The sequence below is a fragment of the Lissotriton vulgaris genome, chromosome 8 (assembly GCF_964263255.1).
Source record: "Lissotriton vulgaris chromosome 8, aLisVul1.2, whole genome shotgun sequence".
Lineage (NCBI taxonomy): Eukaryota > Metazoa > Chordata > Amphibia > Caudata > Salamandridae > Lissotriton > Lissotriton vulgaris.
Window position 1 is genome coordinate 49,041,309 of NC_141696.1, and position 27,586 is coordinate 49,068,894.

At 43.4% G+C, this 27,586-nt stretch overlaps 1 protein-coding gene across 1 annotated transcript in view; it reads right to left on the minus strand.

Annotated features, from left to right (window-relative positions):
• The window catches only part of LOC147693352 (transient receptor potential cation channel subfamily M member 2-like), a 3,804,886-nt gene that overhangs the window by 3,117,912 nt on the left and 659,388 nt on the right, over positions 1 to 27,586 (minus strand). The window contains exon 9 of the mRNA XM_086935946.1: positions 4,750 to 4,862. Within this exon, the coding sequence (XP_086792072.1) occupies positions 4,750 to 4,862 (113 nt within the window). The remainder of the gene's footprint in view (positions 1 to 4,749; positions 4,863 to 27,586) is intronic.

Sequence of the window (27,586 nt, forward strand, 5' to 3'; positions counted from 1 at the left end):
TTCTCATACCTGGCTGCTAAAACATGGAACTCACTCCCCACTTACCTTCGCCTTACCCAGAACCACCTAGCATTCAGAAAGCAACTTAAAACGTGGATATTTGACAAGTAATCCTCCCCCCTCCCTAAGCGCCTTGAGACCCTCTGGGTATGTAGTGCGCTATATAAATTCTTTGACTTGACTTGACTTGACTTGACTTGACTTGACACACTTTGGCACCACTGCACCCACTTCCTGTGGGTGAGGTAACGCTGGCACTCCGGTGCTCCCGTGTAGGTGTACACTCCTAGTGTCCTAGTCTAAAGTGCCTAAGTTCTAGACCATCCGGAAGACTTCCTTTTCTTTAACTTTGAGACTTTTACGCACCCATTGCTTCCAATGAGTGTACGCGTGTACATTTTAACACTGCAACCAGATCCCGTGGGCCTCTTAGTTCCTAACTATTGTTATCACAGCGTAGCCCCAGCGATTCCCAAGGCCCTAGGCCTTTCCATTGTTCGACTCGTGGTTCTTATACCACTTACTTAGTATATGGTTTGAGGGGCCACCACGGCCTATTCATATTTTGTGCAACTTTGTATATCTATCGATTGAATTGTTTTAACGTGTTTGCTTCTGTGCTCATAAAGAGTTCAGGGGACTATTTGTAGTAATAAATGCATATATATTTTGAATATATATCCTGTGTGGTGTCCTTTCACTTGGTGTTCAAGGGGGTTACATATGGTAATACAGCTGGCTTCACATGCCAAAAGAGTTTAGCCTAAGACTGCTTTGTCCACGCTACCACTAGGATAGCTGGTCTATAATATTGACTTACAACCAATCACCATAAGGGTTTTTTGGACTGATACAGGGTGGTCACTAGAACTAGTGAACATCATATATCAGGCCAACTTCTCACAAGGGATATCCAGGAAGGAAGATTAGTCATGGGAAGAGTGAAGCTGCAATTCACTTCACCTGGCTGTGGGTGAAATCTAAGTGCAGAACTAGGGAATCAAGGACACGAGAAAAAAATTATTTACATTTAGTAACTTTTAATAGGGAATGCAATGTTGCCTTGAAACTTGAAGAATAATGGAGAGGTAATACTAAAGATTAAAACAAATACAGCACAAAGATCTAATGCAATATATCAGAAATAGTTAGAAATACAAGACTGCCTAATATTGACCCTAATGGAATTTAAGTGATACCAGTTGCATAAGCTATAAAATAACATAAAGACCAGTTATGCCCATGTATGTCTCCTCTAAAAGAGAAAGGATGCTGGCAGATGATATGAAAACCAAGAAAATAGGTAGATAAAAGACTCTAGCATAGATAATTATGCAATGCCATATTAACTAAGACCTGGCCTCAGTGAACCGAAACAGAAATAAGAGACTCAAGCAGCAGCTATTGAACAGTGATAATATAATCAGGTCTAGCAGCCAGTAACCAAAGGCAGAGATGCAAGAGATAAGCAGCAGACATACCATACCATTGCCCCAAAACAGAGATAAAACCCTCAGCAGTAGATAACCAACACAATCATAACCAAGACTTGCCTTCAATGACCTGACACACAGAGATCAAGAGCTTTGGGCCTGATTTAGATCTTGGCGGATAAGGTACACCGTCACAACAGTGACAGATATCCCAAAATTTAATTCCCTTAGGGTACACTGGGATTTATATTTCAGCGTGGCGGGATGTCCGTCACCGTTGTGATGGAGTAACCTGTCCTCTGAGATCTAAATCAGCCCCATAATCACTAACTGCTACATGATGCAAGAATATAAATCAGAACTAGCCATTGATGACTGCTGTAGATGTGACGACAATATAGCAACCAGTGACCAAACAAAAATAGACTCCTAAGGAAGATCCTACTCAATGACACGATTACAAGGATTATTGGTTTTTCTATCTCTTCAGCTTAGGTGTCAGGCCAGGAGTGGCTCTGAGAGGGTGCATGGATGTTAGAAATGGGGGTCTTTAGTTGGCAATGGTTTGCACCTTTGTCCAAGTAGGGATCATTGCTACTAGTCAGGGTAAGGGAGATACGCCCTTAGACAACCCCTGCTCACACCCTTGGTAGCTTGGCACAAGCAGACAGGCTTATCTCAGAGGCCGTGTGTAAAGCATTTGTGCACACATACTGTAAGACAGTGAAAACACTACAAATGAACACCACACCAGTTTAGTAAAATAGGAATCTTTATCTAACCCAAAACAAGACCAAATGACAAAAATCCACCACACATATGTCAAGATATCATCAAAAATATGTTGTAAACAAAAAATACGGTTTGCTGGAACAAAAAGCTCCACCTGGAGCTATTACAATGTCGTGACTGATGAAAATCCCAAAGTACGGCGCAGACTGCCAGGTGCGTGGCGCCAGGCCTGGAGTCACAGGGACCCCCGAATAACAGTACCTTGGTAAACAATGAAAACAAAGACTGTGCAAAGCATTGGGGAGGTGATGCTTCGTTGGCGCCAGGTGGTGTCAGTTCCTTATAACCACAGGGGAGGTGAGGTGTTGGTTCCTTACTACGGTCCAGGGAAGGTGAGGCGTCGGTTCATTAATGTTGCCGGGGAGGTGACTTTGCGGTAGTGTCGGTTCCTTGCGATGATGTGAGGTCGATGGATTTGGGATGTGAACCATGTCGGGTATCGGCTCCGCGATGATGAAGCACAGGCGTCGGTGAGGTCGGGTTTGCAGTGTGAGTCGGGCGGTGCATTGTGAGCATCTCAAGTGGAGCCCTCGGCTCCAGTGCAGGCAGCAGCCACGGTGACGGCGTCAAAGTCTGTACTGTGCGGCCACGGCAGGGCTGCGGTGCAAGCCGGAGCGGTCCATTGTGCACTTCACGAGCAGGGCCCAAGCCTTCATTGCAGGGTGTGGAGTCACTCACTGGCGTCGGTGTTGCAATTTCCTCTGTGGCAGCTGAAACAGCAGTACCAGGTGCAGGAGACAGATGAAACAAAGTCTTTGTGTCCCTGAGACTTCAGAACAGGAGGCATACTTGAAATCAAGCCATTGGAGATCTTCTTCAAGCAGGATACACAGCACACAGCAAAGTCTTGGTGCTCTCCTTGGCAGAAACAGCCACTGCAGACCAACAGCACACAGCAAAGGGGCAGTATTTCTCCTTCAGCTTTCCCAGCTCTTCTCCTCGGAAAAGGTTCCTCTTGAGTCCAGAAGTAATCGAATGTTCTGGGGTCTGGGCCCCAAAATTTATACCACATTTTCCTTTGTTATCTTGTGGCAGAAAGTCTCTTAGCTCAGTCCAAACCAGTTCTGTCCTTTGTGGCCCAGCTTCATGGAGGAGGTGGAGACCGCATTGTCCAAGGCAGACCAGGCCTATTCAGGCCAGCCCTGACTCATCCAGGAAAGGCAGGACAAACCTCAACCCCCCAAGTGGCTGTCTGAAGGGAATGCACATCCCCAGCCCCTGTTACTCCAAACAACCGGACAGTCAACACACAAACTAGCAGGGGCACACAAGATGGCTAAGAAAGAAAATAAAAATGTTAACAAAAGGGGGAGGGCGAGAATAATCTTAAATGGATTCGTTCTCCCTGGTTAGTTTTATAAACAAAAGGAATCCATTAGGAAGGGGGAAGGGGGTGTCCCTACGATGGTTAGGAACAGACTGGTTGTTTTTTGGTACCCCTCACACACCAACAGGCCCCTTGGTGTCATGCTTCATCATTGGGGTCCTCGCACCCCTCTATGGGATGCGGCGTGCTGCGACCTACGGTTGCGTGGGAGCACTTATGGTGGCTATGTGTGGTGTGGGTAAGGGAATTTAAGTGAGTGCTGTGGTGGGGTTTGATAGTGAGTGAAGTTAAAAAAGTGCCTGGCTCATGGGGTAACAAAAACTTTATTTGGCCCCCAGGCTGGTACTAATAAAAAGGGTGAGAGAGGAGGTCTTGGCGTAACCTATGTGCGCCACCTTCTATGTGTGTGTCAAGACTGGGGTACACAAATCCCCACCTTACTCACGTTTCTCTACTTTTTCTGGATATTTTATACTAAAAAAGTGAAATTTACAAGTGCAGGTAATACAATGTACCTACTGGATAACCGCTATTTAGCTGACCTGTAAAGGAAAAGGACAAAAAAAAATTTCAGGTGGTCCGTTCCTTAAAAAAACATAAGTGTGTCGACCTGTGGATACAGTCATAAAAAGGTGCGGTTCGGGTTTCTAGACAAGTTGGTGTCATTCTACACATGGAGAACGTGCCTGTAGTGAAAATTTATAAAAAGACAAATACTAGACAAACACACATAGAACATAAAACACACACTCTATTTTTTTGGCGAATTCTGGGTTGTAGTTAGCCCCTGTGATTATCGTTGAGTCAAAAACATATTGTGGGAAAAAAATACTCTGTGAAGCTCACAGTGGGCATAACATACTGTTTTGTCAGGAGTCTACTACTCCATGAGACCGTGTTTAACGTAGGGGTCCCTCGCGCTTCCTTGCTGCCTGTGGGGAATAAACAAGAAATACTGCAGTATAGTGAGTCAAATAAGCCATTCATGGAAACACCAATCCATAACCACAATTCACATAGGGAGCACTTGCGCACTGACCAGCATTGGCAAAGTGCCCAAAGCATCTAGAGAGAAAAAAAACGAAATCCAGCAGACAGCAAAAACATAGGAGGCAGAGGCAAAAAGACAGGGGAAAACCACACCAAGGATGCCAGGTCTAACAATAGATAATTTAGAACCTTTGACCCCCCTCTTACCCTCCAGCTCCATTCACTGTTGAAGATGTCTCTCTTTGCTATATCCAGGCGGTTCCAAAGCAGAGCGAGTTTGAGCTGGTAGGTCCAGTTGTTGTAATCCATGCTCTGTGACGCTGCCAAGAAACAGGTGACCAACAGGTTTTTTCTAGTTTGAATACCAACATTTGCATGCAAAATTCAAACATATCCATTATGTACAGATCAACAAGAAATACCTGATACGCTTAGAGAGGTTTATTGTAAGATCTGAGCAGCAGAAAGAGGATGATACAGATAAGGAGCACCACAAAGGTTTTTATTATCATGACAATAGTAACAAGTGAACATAAGAAATGCGTTACTTACCTGTAACTGCAGTTATCCAGTATTTGTGTCTTTCATAGATTCACATGCCTGAATCATTCCCCGTAGGTTGGAATGGGAGTCCCCGGTACATAAATAAAGTAATGTCCTATAGACATATAGAGTAATAGGCCTACAGGCCTCACATTAGTAACATATCCATGTCCTTTTGTCAAAAAGACCAAACTCTAGAAAAGAGCCAATCAGCTGTAACCTCCCTCTAGAACCTTCCTGGAAGGAGCCTCAGTCTCTCAGATTTTCTTACGCACAAAGCTAAGTAGGCGTTTCACTGAGAGAAGTAGGTGAGTCCTTCCAGGGGAGGCGGGGGGTTGCATGTGAATCTATGAAAGACACCAATACTGGATAACTGCAGTTACAGGTAAGTAACACAATTCTTATCCAGTATTATGGGTGTCATTCATAGATTCACATGCCTGAATCAGAGTAGCAAGAAATGAACAAAGCACATTTTGGTTGGTATAGAATATGCGAGTCATTAGATAATACAATATCAAGCGACTAATAGGAGCATACAGTTGCAAGCAAGAAATACTATCAAAATATACAATAGAGTAATGTGTGTACATGAGAAGGATGGAGGGATGAAAGAAGGCTCACCTCTACTGAAATAGATGACAAAGTACTGCTTGTCCCACCGCAGCATCCTTCATGAGTTCTGCATCCAGGCAGTAATGCCTACTGAAGGTATGTGGCGCATTCCATGTTGCCGCTCTGCAAATATCAATGACAGGCACCCCTGCAAAAAGTGCCATGGATGTAGACATCGCCCTAGTAGAATGGGCTCGTACTTTAGATTGCAGGCGATGCCCTGCTTGTTCATGACAAAATGAAATAGCTGCCGAAATCCAGCATGAAATGCTCTGTTTAGTGAGCGGCAGACCCTTCCTGGGCCTACTGTAAGCCACAAATAGCTGATTTGATTTTCTGAGAGTCTTTTCCTTGTCGATATAAAATTTAAAGCAACATTTAAGATCCAGGGAGTGTAATGACCTTTCCGCTGCAGTACTGGGAAGAAAGAGCGCAAGACCACAGGCTCGTTGAGATGGCAGTCCGATGGGACTTTTGGAATAAATTTCGGATTTGTTCGCAAAACCACTCTGTCCTGTTTAAATTGCAGAAAGGGATCCTGAATTGAGAAAGCTTGTAGCTCACTCACCCGCCTCGCGGAGGTGAGTGCAAGCAGGAGAGTTGTCTTCCAAGAGAGATATTTCAGGTAAGTCCTGTGCACCGGTTCGAAGGGATGTTTCATGAGCTGATTTAGGACTGTGTTAAGGCGCCAGGCAGGTGGCAACGTTTTCACAGGGGGAAAAGTCCTGTAGAGTCCTTTCAAAAATTGTTTGATCAGTCTGTGAGACCAAAGAGAAGGACCCTCGAAGATCTTCTGTAACGAGATATCACTGCCAAGTGGACCCTGATGAAAGCGTGAGCAAGGCCTGAGGTTGCGAGATGGAGAAGATAAGGCAAAACTTGTTCCGGAGAGGAAGAGGAAGAGAAAGGGTGTATTCCTCGATCTTTACACCATTGGCGGTTCCAGAGATAGGCGGTGGAGTTCCGTGAACCAATGTTGGCGTGGCCAAGATGGGGCTATTAAAATGAGAGTACAAGGCTCAGCCTTCAATTTCCTGAGGACTCTGGGAAGCATAGGGAATGGCGGAAAGGCGTACGCAAAGACGTTGCACCATGAGATTGAAAATGCATTCCCTAGGTCCTGTCTGGGCATGCCAACTTGTGAAGTGTGGGCATTTGGCGTTAGATCTTGTGGCGAACAGGTCGATCTGAAGGGGTGCCCCATCGCGAGAAGACTTGGCTGAGTACCTCCTGATCCAGTTCCCACTCGTGAGATGTGGTTTTCTGTCTGCTCAATGAATCCATGCCTGGGTTGTACTCCGCCCAAAGAGATACCTTGTTTGGGATTAGCCAATTCCAGATTCTCTGCGACTCGTGAGAGAGTGTCAGCGAGCACGTCCCTCCCCGTTTGTTGAGGTAGTGCATCATCTTAGTGTTGTCTGTCCTGACGAGCACGAGGGAATTCTTGATTCTTGGAAGAAAAGCCTGAAGGGCAAGGAAGATTGCCCACAGTTCAAGGAGATTGATATGGAGCCCTTTCTCGAAGGGGGACCACTTTGCGCTTATCTGCAGCTCATGGAGAAAAGCTCCCCAACCTTCCAAGGAAGCGTCTGTTGTGATAATATGAGGAGCAGCTGGAAGTAGGAATGGCAAACCTTGAGAAAGGTTCCGAGAAGACATCCACATTGCAGGGCCTTGACTATCTGAGGAGTCACTTTCATGAGGTCGTCAAATGACCCTGTGCATTGGACCCATTGCTTCGAGAGTGCCTCCTGGAGAGGTCGCATCCGCAGACGACAGTGAGGAACCAAGCAGATACATGATGACATCATCCCTAGAAGGGACTTGAAAAGGCGGACAGTCAAGGCCTTCTTTGAAGCTACTAGAACAGCTAGTGCCAAAAGCTTGTCCTTCCTCTCTTGAGATGGGAAGGCTTTCTTCGAATGAGTGTCCAGGGTTGCACCTAGGAAGGTGATGCGCTGAAAAGGTTGAAGGACTGATTTTTCCTGATTGAGTGTGAGACCCAAACAATCGAAAAGCTGTAGACAGGTGTTAGAAGACCTGGCAGCGTCTTCTAAGGATAGAGCCTTGATCAGCCAGTCGTCCAGATACGGAAAGACTTGATGATGGTGCTGCCCGAGATATGCAGCTACTGGGGAAAGACATTTTGTGAAAATGCGAGGTGCAGACTTGAGCCCGAAGGGCAGGACGCAAAATTGAAAGTGTTTGCCTGACACTGCAAATCTTAAATATTTTTTGTTATTCCTGTGAATCGGGATATGGAAGTAAGCGTCCTGAAGGGCTAAGGACGTCACGAAATCCTCCTCTTTTAGAAGTTGTAAGACCTCCTGGATCGTCACCATGCAAAACGACTGCTTCTTCAGGAATTTGTTGAGGGCCCTGAGGTCCAAAGTCGGTCTCCACTGCTTTTCCTTTTTCTGAATAAAAAAGAAGCAAGAATAAAATCCTCTTCCCCGTTGAGATGGAGGTATCTTCTCTATTGCCCCCTTCTGGAGCATAAGAGAGATTTCTTAGAGAAGCAGCCAAAGATTTTTGTGATGCATTGGGCGGGGAGGAGTTTGAGGGGGAAGTTGCATAAATTCCAGAGAATGGCCGAATTGAACTAACTGCAGGACCTAACGGGTCATGGTAATCTTCTTCCAATTTTTCAAGAAGTGGGAAATCTTTCCACCAATTTTTGATGAGGGAAAGGAATCCAGGACTGGCTGAAGAGACATGTCATTGTCTATGTCCGTTGTTTTTTCGCTGACCTTTACCACGAAAGGACGACTTGCCATAAGAAGATTGTTGTCCCTGTTGCTGGTGTTACTGGTATTGGGGTTGACTCTGGCCTGAAGAGTATGAAGACCTGTATTGGTAGTTTGCTCTATAAGAGGACTGTCCCCTTCCTCTAGACCAACGAAAGGACTGGTTCTTGTACTGAAGAGTGCCCAGAGCTCTCGCAGTGTCTGTGTCCTTTTTTATAATCTGCAATGCTTCATCAATTTTGGAGCCGAAGAGCAACTGGCCATCATAGGGCATATCCAATATTTTCGTCTGCACCTCGGGACGAAATGAAGTTGCCTTTAGCCACCCCTGGGGCTATTGGTTGTAGAATCCTCTGACATATAGAGATATTTCCTTTTCGGCTTTTGTTAATAATGTTTCAATGGCAGCAAATTTGCCAGCTGCATAACTCATTTGTATCTGATTCTCTCATCAAAACGTTGAGCAAATTGGTCAGGGGGCAGTCAGAGTTCATTTTTTAGTGGGAATCGCATTTTGTGAGACACATACTACATTTTCAAGTTACTTTTTTCTAAAGAAGTTCCAGCTGATTAGATCCTTTTTGTTAATTCATAAAAATCAATCAAAGAGTTAAACAAAATTTTGAAAATTCAGTTTGGAAAATACATTTGAATGGCTGAGATGACTTTCGGCTTGAAAACAATTTTCTACTTCTTTAGAAAGCTCACAAACCATGTATCCCTGTTCATAAACCACAAGGTGCAAATTTTTGGACAGCGTTTGACAAAACAAGATGGTCACAGCTTCGTCAGGCAGGATGAGGCTAGAACCTTCCCATCTCAGATAAAGGAGCAGGAGTCTTAAACCTGGATCCCGAGTTTGCGAAATAGGGCTATGGACAATATGGGAGTAAAAAATATTTCATGGCCCTTTGGTACAAACGAAACGTGGTTCACAAAGTAAAAGATAATTACTATCTCTTTAGGTTCATGAACTAGAAATGGTTGTCGTATGATACACGAATTCAGTTAAAGATTGCAGTTCTGACGCACAAAGCTCTTCACTTAAATACTCCCAGGTACCTTGCGCAAAAACTTGAGCTATCTTGTGGGGCAAGAGACTCAAGGAGTGCCAATGCTTTCCTCTTAAAACCACCCATCCTTAGGGCAAAAAAAACCTGTCACAGAGTCTTCTCAGATGCCGCCCTAAAGATATGGAACTCTCGTCCTCCAGAAGTATGCAGAATTTCTTCAACAACGCCGTTCAAAATTGTGGAAGCCAAAAGATTCTTCATGAACAAATTCTTACTCTAATTGGGATTGGCCCACCTGCTCGAAGTCATTGCTCTTACTTCCTTTGTATCATCTTTTGTTAATTCTCCTCTTTTCCTATACAATGACACCTTCAGGGTCCGCTTTTACCTATTTTCCGTATTACCCTCCTTGTACATTGCTCTTACTTCCATTGTACCTTCTTTTGTTACTACTCCTCTTTTTCTTTTACAATGACTCCATTTGGGCTCGGTTTTATTTACCTAATGTATTACCTTCCATGGTGCAACTGTCCCAGAAACAGTGATCATTCCTGTTTGTTTTTCATGACTACTTGTTGGCGATTTTGCATGTATTTCCCTCCTCCCATCCTAATGTAAAGCGCTCTGATATTCCTTGGATCTTGTTTGCGCTATATAAAACTTTATAAATAAATAAAATAAATAGAAAACTCAATTCACGAACCATAAGGTTGATTAAAGGGTTTATGATCAGCTGTGGTTCACAACAGGGTTCACAAAATAATTTGAAGAATGTAGTTTCCAAACTGAAGAAAAACAGCTTTAAAAAAACTGCCTTGTGGCCAATTATAGTTAGGACATAGGCATAAACCAATGGTCTTGCTCAATTATAGGTATATTCGCAATGGAAAGTGTTAGGATGATGTCAAAATGGGAAAAGGCCACATACACCTTTGTTTCTGTTTTTCACAATCGATTTATATGGTTTTGAAAAGTTAATCAAATACATACAGGAAGTAAAAGATCAATAGTATGTGGTGTCCCCAGTGAGAATGGAACCTAAAACAAGAGTGATTTATTAGTGACATATGTGCATGGTTTCCAATTTTCCAAGAAGTCGACCATTTCAAAATATACAGAATATAAACTGCGTCTCTCTACAATGATAAGCACTGGTTAATGGTTTGCTTTAGTTATTTGTCAATGATATTTCGACCCTTTGTGCAATATAGGGTCTCTTCAGGACCTAGAAATGTAGGGACAGCGAAAAGTTGGCCTGGTATATGATGTCCACTATTCTAGTGGGCACCTTGCACCAGTCCAATCGACCCTTATTGATGATGGTTGTAAAGTCAACCTTAAAGAAAGCTATCCTAGTGGTAGCTGTGGAGAGCAGCCTTCAGGCTAAGATTAGAGGCGAGTTAAGCAAGTTGTTTTACCATTTATAATCTCTTAAGTACCAAATGACAGCACACCACACAAGGTATATATCAAATATATATGTATTTATTCTAAACACAACCCCTATGGACTCTTTATGAGGTCAGAGGTAAAAGTACAATACATGGAACTTAATTAGCATACGATAAGTTGCACATTATACGTTTTGCCCTAGGGGCCTCACAAATCATATACTAAAATAGTGGTATAAGAACCATGTGAGGAATAGAAAGCAGGCCTAGGGCCTTGGGAATCGCTGGGGCTGTCTAGAACCACTAATGGATAGGGTGCAGGAGGCCGACGGGAGACACTTGCAGTGACTAAACACAGCAGCTGGTTACTATTGACTTTCTATGGGAAACAAACAAGTTACAATTTTAAAGATTAAGGACACTTCTAGGTTAACTACGATGAAACCCTTTTAGACTAGGACACTTGGAGGGCCAATACCCTCGGCACTACCAGAGTACTCGTGTTACCTCACCGACAGAAGCCGGGTGCATAGGTGTCTTTTCGTGTCGGGTTTCGGCGTCGATTCCAATGGAGAGCTGCGAAGAAGTGCTGCAGGCGACCAGAGGAAAAGTGTACAGGTGGATCCAAGGGTGGATCGGAGATCTGAAGAACCTGAAAGCAGAGGAGACAGAGTCTGGGCCACTTGCCAGTGACCAGGGCGGCGATAGGAAGATGCCACCAGATGTTGGGTGATTTCAGGTGAAAAGGTGAAGTTTGTCTCTTCAGCCACGAGGACCAGGAGGCATCGACGACAACCAGGAGCTGGATTTGAGCTGTCCCACAAAGGATCTAGTTGACTGCAGTGTAGATATCCGTATTGGACCCAATAAGCCTTGGCAAACGCAATCCACGCAAGATGTTGAGATTGGCTTCGGTGCAGACCAGCAAGGTCTGAGGAACTTCTCTTTTGGGGAGAAGTTGGAGCAAGCCTGGAGCAACCAGGAAAACAAGTTAAATCAAAAGTTAGTCTTCTTGGGGGCTCACTAGCCAACGGACTAGAAACTGCGAAGACACGTCAAGCTGAAATGCACAAAGGGGGCCCATGGGACACTCGTGGAGTGTGGGCCTCTGATCTTCGGTGCAAATGGTGCTTGGGGCTGGGGCTTCAAGCACCCTAATGCACAACTTCGGGATACCTCGGGAAGTAGGTGCAGCTTGCAAAATGCAGGATGTCCAGGAGTTCCGGTTCCACGTCTCTCGTGTCAGCGACAGGTCTCAGCTTAGCTGGGAACGTAGAGCAGCGTCAGAGATGTCTGGAAGTCTGTGTCTTGTGTATAGTCTTTGGGATCCAGCGGAAGCCTCGACAATGCAGACCGGCAAAGATGCATTTGCTGCCTGTTTGGACAGGGTGGTCACTCCTTGACCACAAGGGGGATTTCTTCCATCTTCCAGTCGATGTAGAATGTCGAAGGTCCAAGGTATATGTTGCAAAGTTTCGTCCAGGGTAATCTAAAGTCCTAGGGACTGGAGTTCTATTCTTATAGTAAAAATAGGGGATGGACTAACTCTTTGGCCCCACCTATGAAAAGGCCAGGGGTGAGGGTGGTTACACCCCTTCCCCTTTGTCCAGTTTCACGCCAGAGCTGGGGATGAGTGCCCCAGCAACCGGTTTGAACTGGGAAATGCATGGAGCACCTTTTGTGCCCCAGGCAGTGTCTGAAAAGCATTCACTGAATGCAAACCACCCTGCCCCAATACACTAAAGCCTGTCTGGGGAGGTGTTGGCACCTTCCTGGACAGGAAACCTATTGTCCAAGCCTCCCCTGCCAGAGTTTCGTCCAGCAGCAGGAGGGCAGACTCGTGTCTGTGGCAGCAGCATCCATTTTTTGATGCTGAGGCTCTGTTTATCTTTAACCGAGTTTACCAGTAACTACATGTCTTCTCCCTCTAGAAGTGTGGAATGCTACTCCCACAGCCAGAACTGGTGGGGGGTAGTATTCCAAAGTGTTTGACACCTTACACGACATGTTTTGATAAAGCCAAACCAAAGTTAGCATTAACCGCGAGGATTATAATGCACTTAAGAGTATATTGTATAGCAATATCATAGAAAAGCTATAAGGAGATGGTTCCGGAAGCTGCAGAGGGGCTCAGCTCATGCTAGGCCACCCTCTCACATAAAATCAAGCACTCTGCCTCCAGGATTGTTAAGGCCTGCCATAGAAGTGACTTATAGGTGCATATGTGTCTATATATATATGTGGAAAGTTTGGCGGTCTTCCCCCTACCATCGCCAGAAAGTCTGTGTACCGGCCGGGCTTATCTGCTTGGGTCGGCTGATCCGGAGTGAAGCGCGGCGTAGAGCCTGTAAACGAGGTACGGCGTACAAGGTAGACGGGAAAAGCAGCAATTGCAGGCAACGTGTGAGCAGGCGGCTGCCGCTCTGTAAATTTATTTTTATTACGCTCACCATCTCACAATGTCAGCGGAAGCAGAGGCTGAATTGGAAAGAGCACGCGAGCTCGCAGCTGACGAGCTTTTTGGAAACTTGCCAAGCAAATCAGGCCCTACTACCACATCGGCGTCTAATATCAATGCCGATGCTAATGGAGATGCGAAAACATTACTGAAACAGTTGGGAGAAAAAATCTAAGTTAGAAGTGACTAAATGGTGGGAAAACAAATCCTTGTCGAAATACATTGAGGTGAGTCGCGTACCACGCTGTCTTAGGATTTTACTCGCCCCAAGCTTCGACAAACCTAATCCCAACATGCTCCGAGAATGGGGCGAACTCAATTTGGACGCTTCTATGAATTTTGTAAAGCTTTTAACTAAGTATGCTAAAATTGATCGTGTCGAGATACTTAAAGAAATAGTGGCTCTAAACGCTGAATTGGACAAAATGCCTGTCACCGAGTACATCACAAGCACGAAAGCTGCTATGCAGGAAAAGATAAAAAAACATGAGTACAAAATAAAAATACGGAAAGCACATAAATTCGCCAGGGACCTGGCTGATTATGAAAATTGACACATTTTTACTTTTAGTAGAAAATATGATGTAGCAAAAAGGAACACCTTTATGTTTTTAGGTCCCCTCACACACCAACAGGCCCCTTGGTGTCATGCTTCATCATCGGGGTCATCGTACCCCTCTACGGGGTATGGCGTGCTGCGACCTACGGTGACGTGGGAGCACTTGTTAGACTATGTGTGGTGTTGGTGAGGGGGTATTTTGAATAAATGTGAGTGTATTGTGGGGTTTGGGAAATAGTGATAGTTAAAAGAACCTGGCTCGTGGGGTGACTAAAAATTATTTAATAAGCCCCCGGGCTGGTGCTGTTAAAAATGAGGGTGGTAGGTCACTACGCTGACAATGTGCGTTACCTCCTTTTTGTGTGCATCGACATGTTTCGGTGCCAGAAGCACCTTCTTCAGGACGGGGTGCACAAATCCCCACCTTACTCACGTTTCTCTAACTAATACCAGAATTTTCTAATAAAAGTGAGGAAAAATTACAGTGCGGGTAAAAGTAATGTTCCTAGCAAAAAAAGACTTTGTCTAGGGGCCTGTTGGTGTGTGAGGGGACCTAAAAACATAAAGGTGTTCCCAACTGTGGAGGAGACACCCTTAATCTCAAGGAGTGGATTCTAACTGTTTATTTAAATATGCCCAGGGAGAATGAATCCATTCTGATTTCTCTCTCTCCCCCCTCTGATTGTTAATTGTAGCAAAAAGGAAGCAATACAGTGAAAAGTTGGCTGGCAATTCTGTGAACACTGGTTCCACTGTTAATTTGGTTGAATCTTCCTCTAATACAGAAACCCCGGCATCATTGAGCTCATCTTGTGAAAGCATTGATCATTTGGGCAAAAATAAAATCCACTTGAATATGAGTGAAGAGTTGGATTTTTTAGTAGAGGAAAGACTGAGAACTTAGCGTCAGAGGCAGAAAAAACAATCCGGCACAAACACAGGAACAAAAGACGACGAGCACAGCGGAAACATTGGAAAGCAACTCACAAAAAAGAAAAAGAAAACATATTGGAAAAAGAAGGGACAGTAATAGATTAAACGGTAATCAATCTCAGCAATGTCGAACTTATTGCAGCAGAACAGCAGTTATTAGCGCTGGGACTCAATTACTGTCCAGGAGAAAATTTCAATTATGCCAAAACACGTATTGATGTTTATTGCTTCACCTGAAAACTAAAATTAAAAAAGTTCTTTACATCCAAAAATGACAGGGCTCCTCACCTCATTCCCGAAACAACAGCGGTGGGAGATGTGAATTTACCCCCCTTATTGGTTTCTGATGCTCCTGTTGTGCTTTTGCTTAATGAATGGAACAATGTACAGGCAGATACAGGTATCTTAGACAATGTTGATTTGTCCACACAAGATAGATTGCGCAGAATAGATTGCATGCAGAAAGGTACTGGTCTCAGTCCTTTCAAATCTGAGTCTGTGTTTGTACCCATTATGCCCAAAGATTCAGTAGATACATACCACGATATGGTTGTGTCAGACATAAAGAAACTAAATCATACTGTAAAGAAAAATAAATGGCAGAGAAGTATGTTCTTTAAGAACTTGACATATACCAATTTAATGAAGAGACTAGGTAACAACTGTGACGTAATAATTAAGAAGTCTGACAAAGGCGGTAACGTATTATGGCCTAAATCAGACTACATTACTGAAGCTAACAGGCAACTTGAGGATACTGCTTGCTATAAAAAAGTCATTTCTAAAGAATACGATAAGGCTAAAGAAAATATTTATAAATTGTTGTGTCAATGGAAAAGAGAAGGCCTCGTCTCTAATGAGAAGTTTAAATTTTCATACAATGAATTTCCCAAACTCCCCATTTTGTGTCTTATTCCTAAGATACACAAAGGTAGAACGCCTGTTCCTGGAAGGCCCATTATCTCTGCTATGGGAAGCATGGGAAAACATCTTGGTCAATATATTGACTATTTTTTGCAAGAGTTAGTGGTTACCCTTCCCAGTTACGTAAAAGATACTGGCGACTTCCTTTTAAAAATAGATAAGACAACATGGTCGGACGACCTTTTGTTAATTACAGTCGACATAGAGTCGTTACATACTAGCATTGACCACTGTCAAGGACTCGAGACCATTAAATATTATTTATCCACGCGTCCCATTGAATACTATGTACATAACAAAGTTATCATTGCATTGATTGATTGGTGTTTGCACAACAATTTCTTTCTTTTCAATGATGCCTTATACAAACAACTAAGAGGAGTCGCTATGGGGGCCTGTTTCTCCCCGAGCTATGCATGTTTACATGTTGGCTGGTGGGAGGAACAGGTCCTCAGGCGTACTCACAAGACTATATTTGACGCTCAGGTCAATGCTTATTATCGGTACTTTGATGATGTGTTCCTATTATGGCAGGTAACACAGGAAGAGGCAGAATTGTTCATTGCAGCCATTAATGACAAATGCGTGAATTTAAACTTTACCTCCACCATTAGTAAACTACAAATTGATTTCCTTGATGTGAGGCTTCAGGTCAAGGAAGGGATATTATGTTCTACGCTATTTCGTAAACCCACAGCTGGGAACATAACGTTACACGCTGAAAGTTCCCACCCTAAACATCTCATAGCAAGTATCCCATATGGGGAAATTTTGAGATTGAAACGCATTTGTAGTGATAATGCAGACTTTTTCACATGTCAAGAGGAAATGTGCAAGCATCTCAAAAATAGAGGTTACAGCAATAAAATCATTAAAAACGCCATTAACAAAGCCAGTGAGCGTCCTAGAAGTACGTTGTTCACTAAGCCCCATTCTGGTCAAAATCCAGTGAAGGAAGTTTCTGATAGTCCTAGATTTATTACCACTTTTTCTAGGCAAGAGAGAAGAATTAGAGCCATCATGACTAAACACTGGCCAATTGTTTTGACTGATGTGATGTTACAAGAAAGGTTGCCCAAAACACCACCAATTACTTTTAGAAAAGGTAAATCTATGGGCACGGAACTTGACAAAAACTCGCCAGAAACAAGGAAACCACCACTTTGGTTACACACTGTCAATGGCTTTAGACGCTGTACTTCATGCCGAGCCTGCAAATTCGGGTGCAATAAGACAAGCTATTGCACACCCTTTGAAACATCTCCTGTTCCAATAAGAGGCAGTTACAATTGCAAAACCGAATGTGCAGTTTACGTTTTGACGTGCACTTGCTGGCTAAACTACATCGGTAGAACTAAGCAGCCAGTGCACGTCAGAATATTGCAGCACATAAGGGCAATATTACATAATGATCCTGCTTACCCTGTGGCCAGACACTTTGCTAGTTGCCATGATAAAAACATTAGCTGTCTAATGTCTGTTGTTAGTGCCATACCGAAATCTAAGAGGGGCGTTAATAGAGAGCGACAGCTCAGGCAACTCGAGACAAAGTTCATATTAGAGTTTGATAGTAAGTGGCCACAGGGAATAAACAATACAGAACATATGCACACTTTTTTGTAAGGATGTAATATGGATTGTCTTGTGGATAATAACAATGGTTATAATGTGTATGTCCATCAATTTTCTGATTCCATTATAGACTTATACATAGTTTCCAAATAGTCATCTGTTACCTTTTTCATACCTCGCCTTGATTATTGTTTTTATAATATAATGTTTTTTTTAGCAGTATGCCAATTTTCTAATAATTTTATCAATTTTAATATTTTACCCCAGACGGAGTATTTTATTATTGATGAATTATAATACGTGCTTGCTATTAACTATTTATATTGTATTTTATAATATTAATCAAGGTTTTAATATATTTAATACTGCACTGCACTTTTTTATGCTATTTTGCACAAAACTGTTTTTTTGCACTGTCTTGTTAGTTCCTAATTCTAGGACCTTAGCACTAAGCACTTTTATTGGGTAGTTGGGTTGCTTGGATTTATCCGGTTAGAATTATAATGCTCATGGGCAGTGCATGTGTGAAATAAGAGACTAAGATGTTGATATAACATGGATTTATCCAGAGAGACATTTTTGAGCATTCATGCACAGTTTATATTTCTACCTCAATACCTGCAGTTGTTGAAATTGCTATATTTGTTAAATTAATGTTGTGTGCGATATACACATACATTTTAAAATTAAATTAATAGCATATGAGCATGTATCTGTGTAAGGTATAGAAGAAGTACTTTGCACACCTTGCTTTGTAAGTCTTTTCACACTGTCTTTTGACCCAGTGGCTGTTTCTTTAATACAACCCAGGTGTGCACTTTCGCTATATGTGTATATAAAGAAAAAAATGGCACAGTTTGAGCTGAATGTGATCAAGGGCTGCATAGCTCGAAACGCGTTGTCGTGAGAGGTGATCAATAAAGTATTTCTTGCCTGAAACTTTGCTGCAGAGGCCTGAGTCTCCTTCCTCACCGGGTGCCTTCTGGATGTGGTCGGGGTTATCTTCGGATATATATATAGATATAGGTATACTATATCTAAGTAAGGGGAGATTACACCACCTTACCAAGGCTGCAATTGCAGACCTGTGGTGTCAGTCTGGAGGCCCAACCAGGGGTGGCATAATACATGCTGCAGCCCCTGGAAGGCCTTGGGTGCACATATGCCCTGGGTACCTAAGGTACCATTTAAAGGGACTCACAAGGGTGACCTAGTACCCAATCTGGTATTTACCTAAAGTACATGGAGTCCATTTTATAGAGAAAGCAGATAGACTGGGGCCCTGAATTGAAGGATCCCAGCCCAACTAAGTCGAAAACCAGCAAAACACCAGGCAAAAGGTGGGGGTAACCATATAGTCAGATTCCACCTACTTACAGGGACATCTAAAAAGAGAAGGAGACTATAAGTATGTGGCCATGATAATAGTAATAGTGCTTAAATTTGAGCGCTAAGGGTCACTTAGTACCTGAGAGAGTGTAGGCGCAGCAGGGTGATGGATAGGTGTCACATCAAGTGAGAAAAAGAAGTAAAGGATACTCAGAAGGGACCAGTCGGGTGCTGCACATGTGCGAAGAGAAATGTAGTACATTAGAGAGGAACCAGTAATATAAGAGTCAGTTTCAGCACTAATGTACTATAACAACTGAGTACACTGCCACTTTATAAGAGAAGTACCTAGGTAGTTCACTCATGGGTCCCTTGACTCCCATGCATTACACTTTACATCTATGTATATGTGGGTATAACTAATTTGTAAAAGGCAAATTCATGAACTCACACATTGAATGATGTTTTTTTGCCAGCCATTGTATGATCGTGTCTTCTGATGTTTTGTCTAACTCTATTACCGACATTGAGCTCCCCTCCATTGCTTAGTTGTCTAACCTCAATTCATGTACGTTGCTGTGACATCATTTTGCCCAAGACAACAATTATGTTACTTATCAAACAATAACCATTATGGCCAATGGTCAATATCCACAAAGATATAGCAAAATCATATAGTATACATCATAAAATTGTAGTGCATTTTGTCCAGATGAATGTAAAATACCACCATGCTTTGCTTGGTCACTACAGTGCGGGCACTGACATTTGGCGCGCAGCAGCATTCGTTTTAATTAAACAACACCTGTTATGACCAAAGGGGTCATATCTGCAAAGGTGCGGAACAAGCATACTAGGTTTATAACTAAATTGTAATGTATATTGTTTAAATGAGTGTGCAACCAACACGAGTGAATACACTACTAACTCACACCGAGCGGTGCGCATGCGGCACGCACTCTCTAGATATTGTAATTAATTCTTTACAAAACACATGGCCATCCTTGTTAGTATTAAATTACTGGGCACTCTTATAATGCCTAGGTCAGCACCTGTGTTTTGCCAGCCATTATAAAAAATATTGCCACATTTCACTTCTATCTTCTGTTGACACCGGAAAACCAGATAACACAGTTAGGCGATAATCGCAAGTGATGCCTGAGGTGAAACTATGAGCTGGTTTTAGCGGGATCCCAGTCTATTTAACTGTTGCGGTCACCTCGGGCTCTTTTCATCCGGCCCTGGCCAACAGACACACACTGTTCTGCTGCTACCTGTTGCATCGGTACGCAGCACTGATCTCTAATTGTATTACATAATACATAAGACCTTCTCCCTTCCGCTGTGAACTGTACAGACCGTACACTGGAATGAACCCATTTCTAAATATTACCCTCCTGTCATTCTACAGGAATCACAACGGAGTAGAGGGAAAAAGGAGGTTTACTAAAGAACAGGTCGTCCTCCTAGGTACAGTTACAAAGATGAAGCCAGTGTCTGGGTTCAGGGACCTGTCTTGTGTGTGGGCTATCTACCAGGAATGTGTTGGTGTAGCCGATCAGAAAGAAAAGAATTTTTCTTTCTTGTTATCCCCTCACTCACCGGAGTTTCCTCACGGTGACATGCTTCATCATCGGGGTCATCCCAGTTCTCTACGAAAAGGGGCGTGCTGCGACTGTCGAGCTACGAAGGAGCACTATGAAGTGAAGGACTATGTGTGGTGAGAGTAAGTGGAGTGGATGTGTGTGTGAGTGTTAAAAATACCGTGCTAGTGGGCCTCAATGTTTTATTCTGCTCCTAGACCGGTATGTTAAAAGTGGGGTTTGTACTGTGGACCAACCTGTGATGTGGGTTGGTTCAGTATCTGGTCAACATGTTTCACGCTACCCCTAGCGTTTCGTCAGGACCATACAGGGACCAGCCCTGTATAATACCACTCCTAAAAAACCTAGATTTAGGATGCAAATATTAAATTAGTGCAGAAAAATATTTACAGTGATTGACGCTGTTCCAACTTGGTACACGCGTTGTTTTTTGTTCATTGGCGAACCTGTAAAAGATATGAACAGAACAATGTTAAAAGTTACATTGCCCCTATCTCAGCCGAGATCGGGGTCTTTTAGTCCTTCAGGACGTGCAATTATCCATGCACGTTCTTTCATGCACGTAGATTATATGGTGCGAGTTTTTCCATACAGGGACGTGCATACTTTTGAGTCTGAAGTCTGTCGGCGATTGACACTGGAAGTGAAACTACCGTGAGGAATCGGGTCAGACATACAGACAGTGACTTTACAGATAACAGTGAATACACAAAACGGACACACAAAAAGAGAAAAAGTGTTATCAATAATTACTTTTGTTGGTGCAAAATGGCACATCATGGTCTCATGGGGGGCGGTATCGCCTCATTGGAAACAATGCTACAAAGTTAATCAAGGTGTAAAAACAGAGTTAATATTGTAAGGTTTCTACTCCTCAAAGTACGAGTCTCATGTGCCCAAAAAGAGTTCTTAGGTCTGGATGGATATAACTTACTTCCTAATCAGCAATGCCGCATGGTTTTACCTAGCTGCTTCCCCTTGGACCGCATCTTAAGGAATGGTCCAAGCGTCTTGGTTTTTATAGGTATAGACTTCCGGTTAGGAGAGACTAGAATGTTGTAGCGGCCATCTTTGGAGGATGTAAATTGACCTAGTTTGGGTCTTTTTTCTATTCCCATTTTTCAATAGGCCTAGTCCCTTAGATTTCATTGTTTACATGGGGATTTTTACAGTTACGTGGGGGGTTCTCAGGAGTTTTTGATGGTATAGGAATGTTATCTATTTAGAACACCCCAAGGTATGTCATCGTTCAATCCTCTGGTATCCGTCTGGAGTTTAAAAACCCAGCGCTGTTCACGTTCGTGAAGAATTTTGTCAAGATTTTCTCTGTTTTTTACGCATTCCAAGACGACCCATCTCAGATCGTTTGGTGTATGATTTCTCTCGATGAAGTGGTTGGTCATTCGGGTTGTTGACTTCTTACAGCGGATGTTGCTTCTGTGCTCTACAATCCTGGTGCTTACTTTCCTTGTTGTCATGCCAACATAGTGCAGATTGCATGTGCACGTGATCAAATACACCACTCCGCTCGTATTGCAATTAGAGAATTCCTTGAGTTGCCATGTGGTGTTATTGTTGAAAGTGATTTTTTTGGTTACTGAGGTTAGATGACACACGCTGCAGTTGTTGCATGGGTAGTGTCCGTTCGGAAGTGGTTGCAGTCTATTCGTGTTTTCTGTTAGTTTTGGTCTCGTGTGTACCAAATAGTCCTTCAGATTCCTCCCTCTTCTGTGACTAAACATCGGTTTGGGAATGTTTAGTTCGCCACTGTTCAGAATTGTCCAGTGTTTGTTCACGATCTTGCTTACTTGATCAGATACTTTGTCGAAAGTCGTGATGCAAATTGGCCTCTCGCTATTAGGTGGTTTAGCTGTTTTCGGTTCCAAAAGAGCCTCTCTGTTGTTGTTGCTCGCTCTCTTGCAAGCCTTTTGTACCATTTTCTTCGGGTAGTTTCTTTGTTGCAGTTTTATGCTTAATTCATCCGCTTGGGATAGATAGTCTGCTTTGTAAGAACAATTTCTACGTAGTCGGAGAAACTGCCCGAAGGGGAGGTTTTGTTTGAGATGTCTTGGATGAAAACTGTTAAAGGTAAGGAGGCAGTTTCTGGAGGTCGGTTTGTGGTGAGTTGTTGTTATCAACATTCCGTCTCTAGCCCAGATGTTCAGATCCAAAAACACCAGATGGCTCCTGCTCATGGTGTTGGTGAATTTTAAAAATGGATCTTGTTCATTTAGCCATTCGCAGAATCTCAATGCCTCTTCCTCATTGCCGTTCCATATCAACAGAATGTCGTCGATATAACGTTTCCATAATTTTATGTGGTCCATGTGGGGATTGGTGGCTGTTAGGATTTTCTTTTTCTCTAATTGATGGACATATAGTCCCGCTATGCTCGGCGCAAAAGTGCTGCCCATACTGGTCCCGTGTTGTTGGCGGTATAGGGTTTCTTCGAATCGGAAGAAATTTTCTGTGAGCGCTAGTCTACAGCATTCTAGTACCACATGTCTGGGTGCGTGATATGTCCACTCCTCCTCAAACAGAACTTCTTCCAAGATTTCCAATGTCTCCTTGTGCGGTAAGCTTGTGTAAAGACTCTCCACATCTAGGCTTATCAAAATGCTAGATGTGGGGTCAAAAGGATTTTCTTTCAAAAGGCATAGTACGTCTTTAGTATCTTTCAGATAGGTATCTGTTTTCTGAACAATGGGACGGAGAAAGGCGTCCGCATATCTTGATACTGGTTCCAATATAGACCCAATACCAGAGACTATAGGCCTTCCTGGGGGGTCTTCCATACGTTTATGAATCTTCGGGATTGTATAGAAGTATGGGATCACTGGTTTGCTGTTGATTAAGAATTCGGATTCCTTTTTATCCATCCAGTCATTTACCAGACTTTCCTCGATGAGGTGTGCTATGCTGATTCTTATTTTCTCAGTAGGATCATCCTTGATGATAATGTAATTCCTAGTATCTGCTAGGAGTCGAAGGCATTCCTGTCTGTATTTTTCGGTGTCTTGTAAGACTATTGCTCCACCCTTGTCCGCTGGTTTTATTGAGTGGTTATTTGATAGTTCCCGAATCGCTTCGAATTCAAGATTGCTTGTATTTTTGAAGACTTTTACGGTGTTGGGATCCAATTCTCTTACATCCTTCATCACAGCTTTTTCGAAGGCCAGTAGTTCTACTGGTAGGTTTTGAGGTGGTGGAACAAAAGTGGATTTCTTTTTCAGTCCCGTGTCCGACCTCGATGTTTGTGTTGGCTCATTGTCTTTGAAGAAGACCTGTAGCTTTAGTTTCCTCAAAAATTCTTTCAGCTCTGCACACAATCTGAACTTGTCAGTGGTAGGTGTTGGTATGAAGCCTAGTCCTTTATTTAATACTTGTTTCTGGATTTCCGTCAGAGCCAGAGTTGATAGATTCACTACTAGATCTGGGGGTTGCTCGTTGATTGTTCTGGCGGCCCCTTGCTCCGTGTGTGGCGTCTCGAAACTTCCACAGGCTCTGCCCATTGTACTTGTTGGCCGGTTTTGTTCTTCGCTCTCTGAGTCGTTTGGCCTCTCCCTAAAAAAGGGCGAGATTGGTTGCTTTGGTTGATGTTCCAATTTTGGAATTGTTGTTGGGGATACATCGGAGGAAACTGTTGTGGTCCATAGAAGAATGGTGGTGGAGGGCCGAAAGGCGGCTGGTAGGTAGGCCACATTTGAGGTTGGTTACCTCGGTATCTCCCCGCATTTCCTCTGCCTCTCCTTTGCTTTCTATTTGGAGTGTAATTATAAACTTTTGGCGAATTTGCCGAATCTGAGCCGCTATCGGATCCGTCGCTATCTGTGTTGTATCCGGGGTTTCTATTGCTTGGTTTGTAGTCGTCCCGTATGTATGGATAGACTACTTCATGAGAAAAAATTTTCTTGTCTTTATCCAATTTTGTGTATTTTGAATCTTTCAGACTGATCTCAAATTCAGTCATTGTTTTATTCAATTCGTCTAGTCTTTTTTTGAGTTCAGCTGGAGCTATGTATGTCTTCAGGTGGACCTCCAATGTCTGAATTTCTTCCTTTAGTGTTTCGGATAGGCGAGCTGCTGTTTTAATAATCAGGACTAGCCAGTCCCTGGTGCAGTGCCATGATATCAATGACCAGTCTTTTTTGAATTGTTTATCGTTTTGGAAAATGAAAGGTTCATTGCGGACTATTAGGCCTCTTGGTGCAGTGCTGACTTTTAGATATTCTGCCATCATTACGCCATGTATTAGGGTTTTGATTTGTAGTCTTTTGAGTTCTGTTAGTTCATCCCAATCTTGGTTGGAATCCCCACTTGGTCTGTTAGGTGCCCCGGTGTGTGGTAAAATGGAGGCCATAACTCTCTCGATCTCCTCTTCCGAAAACGAGAGGCCGGTGATCTCTGCCATTTTAGTAAAAAGAGGTAGCTTTAACTCTCAAGTGTGTCCAAAGAAAATGTGCTTCACTGTTCTGCGGGGCCAGGTATAGGAAAACCTGTCCCGAAATAGGTTATATTCCCGCAGCCAGGGGCTGCTTGAACCACAACGGAGTAGAGGGAAAAAGGAGGTTTACTAAAGAACAGGTCGTCCTCCTAGGTACAGTTACAAAGATGAAGCCAGTGTCTGGGTTCAGGGACCTGTCTTGTGTGTGGGCTATCTACCAGGAATGTGTTGGTGTAGCCGATCAGAAAGAAAAGAATTTTTCTTTCTTGTTATCCCCTCACTCACCGGAGTTTCCTCACGGTGACATGCTTCATCATCGGGGTCATCCCAGTTCTCTACGAAAAGGGGCGTGCTGCGACTGTCGAGCTACGAAGGAGCACTATGAAGTGAAGGACTATGTGTGGTGAGAGTAAGTGGAGTGGATGTGTGTGTGAGTGTTAAAAATACCGTGCTAGTGGGCCTCAATGTTTTATTCTGCTCCTAGACCGGTATGTTAAAAGTGGGGTTTGTACTGTGGACCAACCTGTGATGTGGGTTGGTTCAGTATCTGGTCAACATGTTTCACGCTACCCCTAGCGTTTCGTCAGGACCATACAGGGACCAGCCCTGTATAATACCACTCCTAAAAAACCTAGATTTAGGATGCAAATATTAAATTAGTGCAGAAAAATATTTACAGTGATTGACGCTGTTCCAACTTGGTACACGCGTTGTTTTTTGTTCATTGGCGAACCTGTAAAAGATATGAACAGAACAATGTTAAAAGTTACATTGCCCCTATCTCAGCCGAGATCGGGGTCTTTTAGTCCTTCAGGACGTGCAATTATCCATGCACGTTCTTTCATGCACGTAGATTATATGGTGCGAGTTTTTCCATACAGGGACGTGCATACTTTTGAGTCTGAAGTCTGTCGGCGATTGACACTGGAAGTGAAACTACCGTGAGGAATCGGGTCAGACATACAGACAGTGACTTTACAGATAACAGTGAATACACAAAACGGACACACAAAAAGAGAAAAAGTGTTATCAATAATTACTTTTGTTGGTGCAAAATGGCACATCATGGTCTCATGGGGGGCGGTATCGCCTCATTGGAAACAATGCTACAAAGTTAATCAAGGTGTAAAAACAGAGTTAATATTGTAAGGTTTCTACTCCTCAAAGTACGAGTCTCATGTGCCCAAAAAGAGTTCTTAGGTCTGGATGGATATAACTTACTTCCTAATCAGCAATGCCGCATGGTTTTACCTAGCTGCTTCCCCTTGGACCGCATCTTAAGGAATGGTCCAAGCGTCTATGGTTTTTATAGGTATAGACTTCCGGTTAGGAGAGACTAGAATGTTGTAGCGGCCATCTTTGGAGGATGTAAATTGACCTAGTTTGTCACCACACATAGTCCTTCACTTCATAGTGCTCCTTCGTAGCTCGACAGTCGCAGCACGCCCCTTTTCGTAGAGAACTGGGATGACCCCGATGATGAAGCATGTCACCGTGAGGAAACTCCGGTGAGTGAGGGGATAACAAGAAAGAAAAATTCTTTTCTTTCTGATCGGCTACACCAACACATTCCTGGTAGATAGCCCACACACAAGACAGGTCCCTGAACCCAGACACTGGCTTCATCTTTGTAACTGTACCTAGGAGGACGACCTGTTCTTTAGTAAACCTCCTTTTTCCCTCTACTCCGTTGTGGTTCAAGCAGCCCCTGGCTGCGGGAATATAACCTATTTCGGGACAGGTTTTCCTATACCTGGCCCCGCAGAACAGTGAAGCACATTTTCTTTGGACACACTTGAGAGTTAAAGCTACCTCTTTTTACTAAAATGGCAGAGATCACCGGCCTCTCGTTTTCGGAAGAGGAGATCGAGAGAGTTATGGCCTCCATTTTACCACACACCGGGGCACCTAACAGACCAAGTGGGGATTCCAACCAAGATTGGGATGAACTAACAGAACTCAAAAGACTACAAATCAAAACCCTAATACATGGCGTAATGATGGCAGAATATCTAAAAGTCAGCACTGCACCAAGAGGCCTAATAGTCCGCAATGAACCTTTCATTTTCCAAAACGATAAACAATTCAAAAAAGACTGGTCATTGATATCATGGCACTGCACCAGGGACTGGCTAGTCCTGATTATTAAAACAGCAGCTCGCCTATCCGAAACACTAAAGGAAGAAATTCAGACATTGGAGGTCCACCTGAAGACATACATAGCTCCAGCTGAACTCAAAAAAAGACTAGACGAATTGAATAAAACAATGACTGAATTTGAGATCAGTCTGAAAGATTCAAAATACACAAAATTGGATAAAGACAAGAAAATTTTTTCTCATGAAGTAGTCTATCCATACATACGGGACGACTACAAACCAAGCAATAGAAACCCCGGATACAACACAGATAGCGACGGATCCGATAGCGGCTCAGATTCGGCAAATTCGCCAAAAGTTTATAATTACACTCCAAATAGAAAGCAAAGGAGAGGCAGAGGAAATGCGGGGAGATACCGAGGTAACCAACCTCAAATGTGGCCTACCTACCAGCCGCCTTTCGGCCCTCCACCACCATTCTTCTATGGACCACAACAGTTTCCTCCGATGTATCCCCAACAACAATTCCAAAATTGGAACATCAACCAAAGCAACCAATCTCGCCCTTTTTTAGGGAGAGGCCAAACGACTCAGAGAGCGAAGAACAAAACCGGCCAACAAGTACAATGGGCAGAGCCTGTGGAAGTTTCGAGACGCCACACACGGAGCAAGGGGCCGCCAGAACAATCAACGAGCAACCCCCAGATCTAGTAGTGAATCTATCAACTCTGGCTCTGACGGAAATCCAGAAACAAGTATTAAATAAAGGACTAGGCTTCATACCAACACCTACCACTGACAAGTTCAGATTGT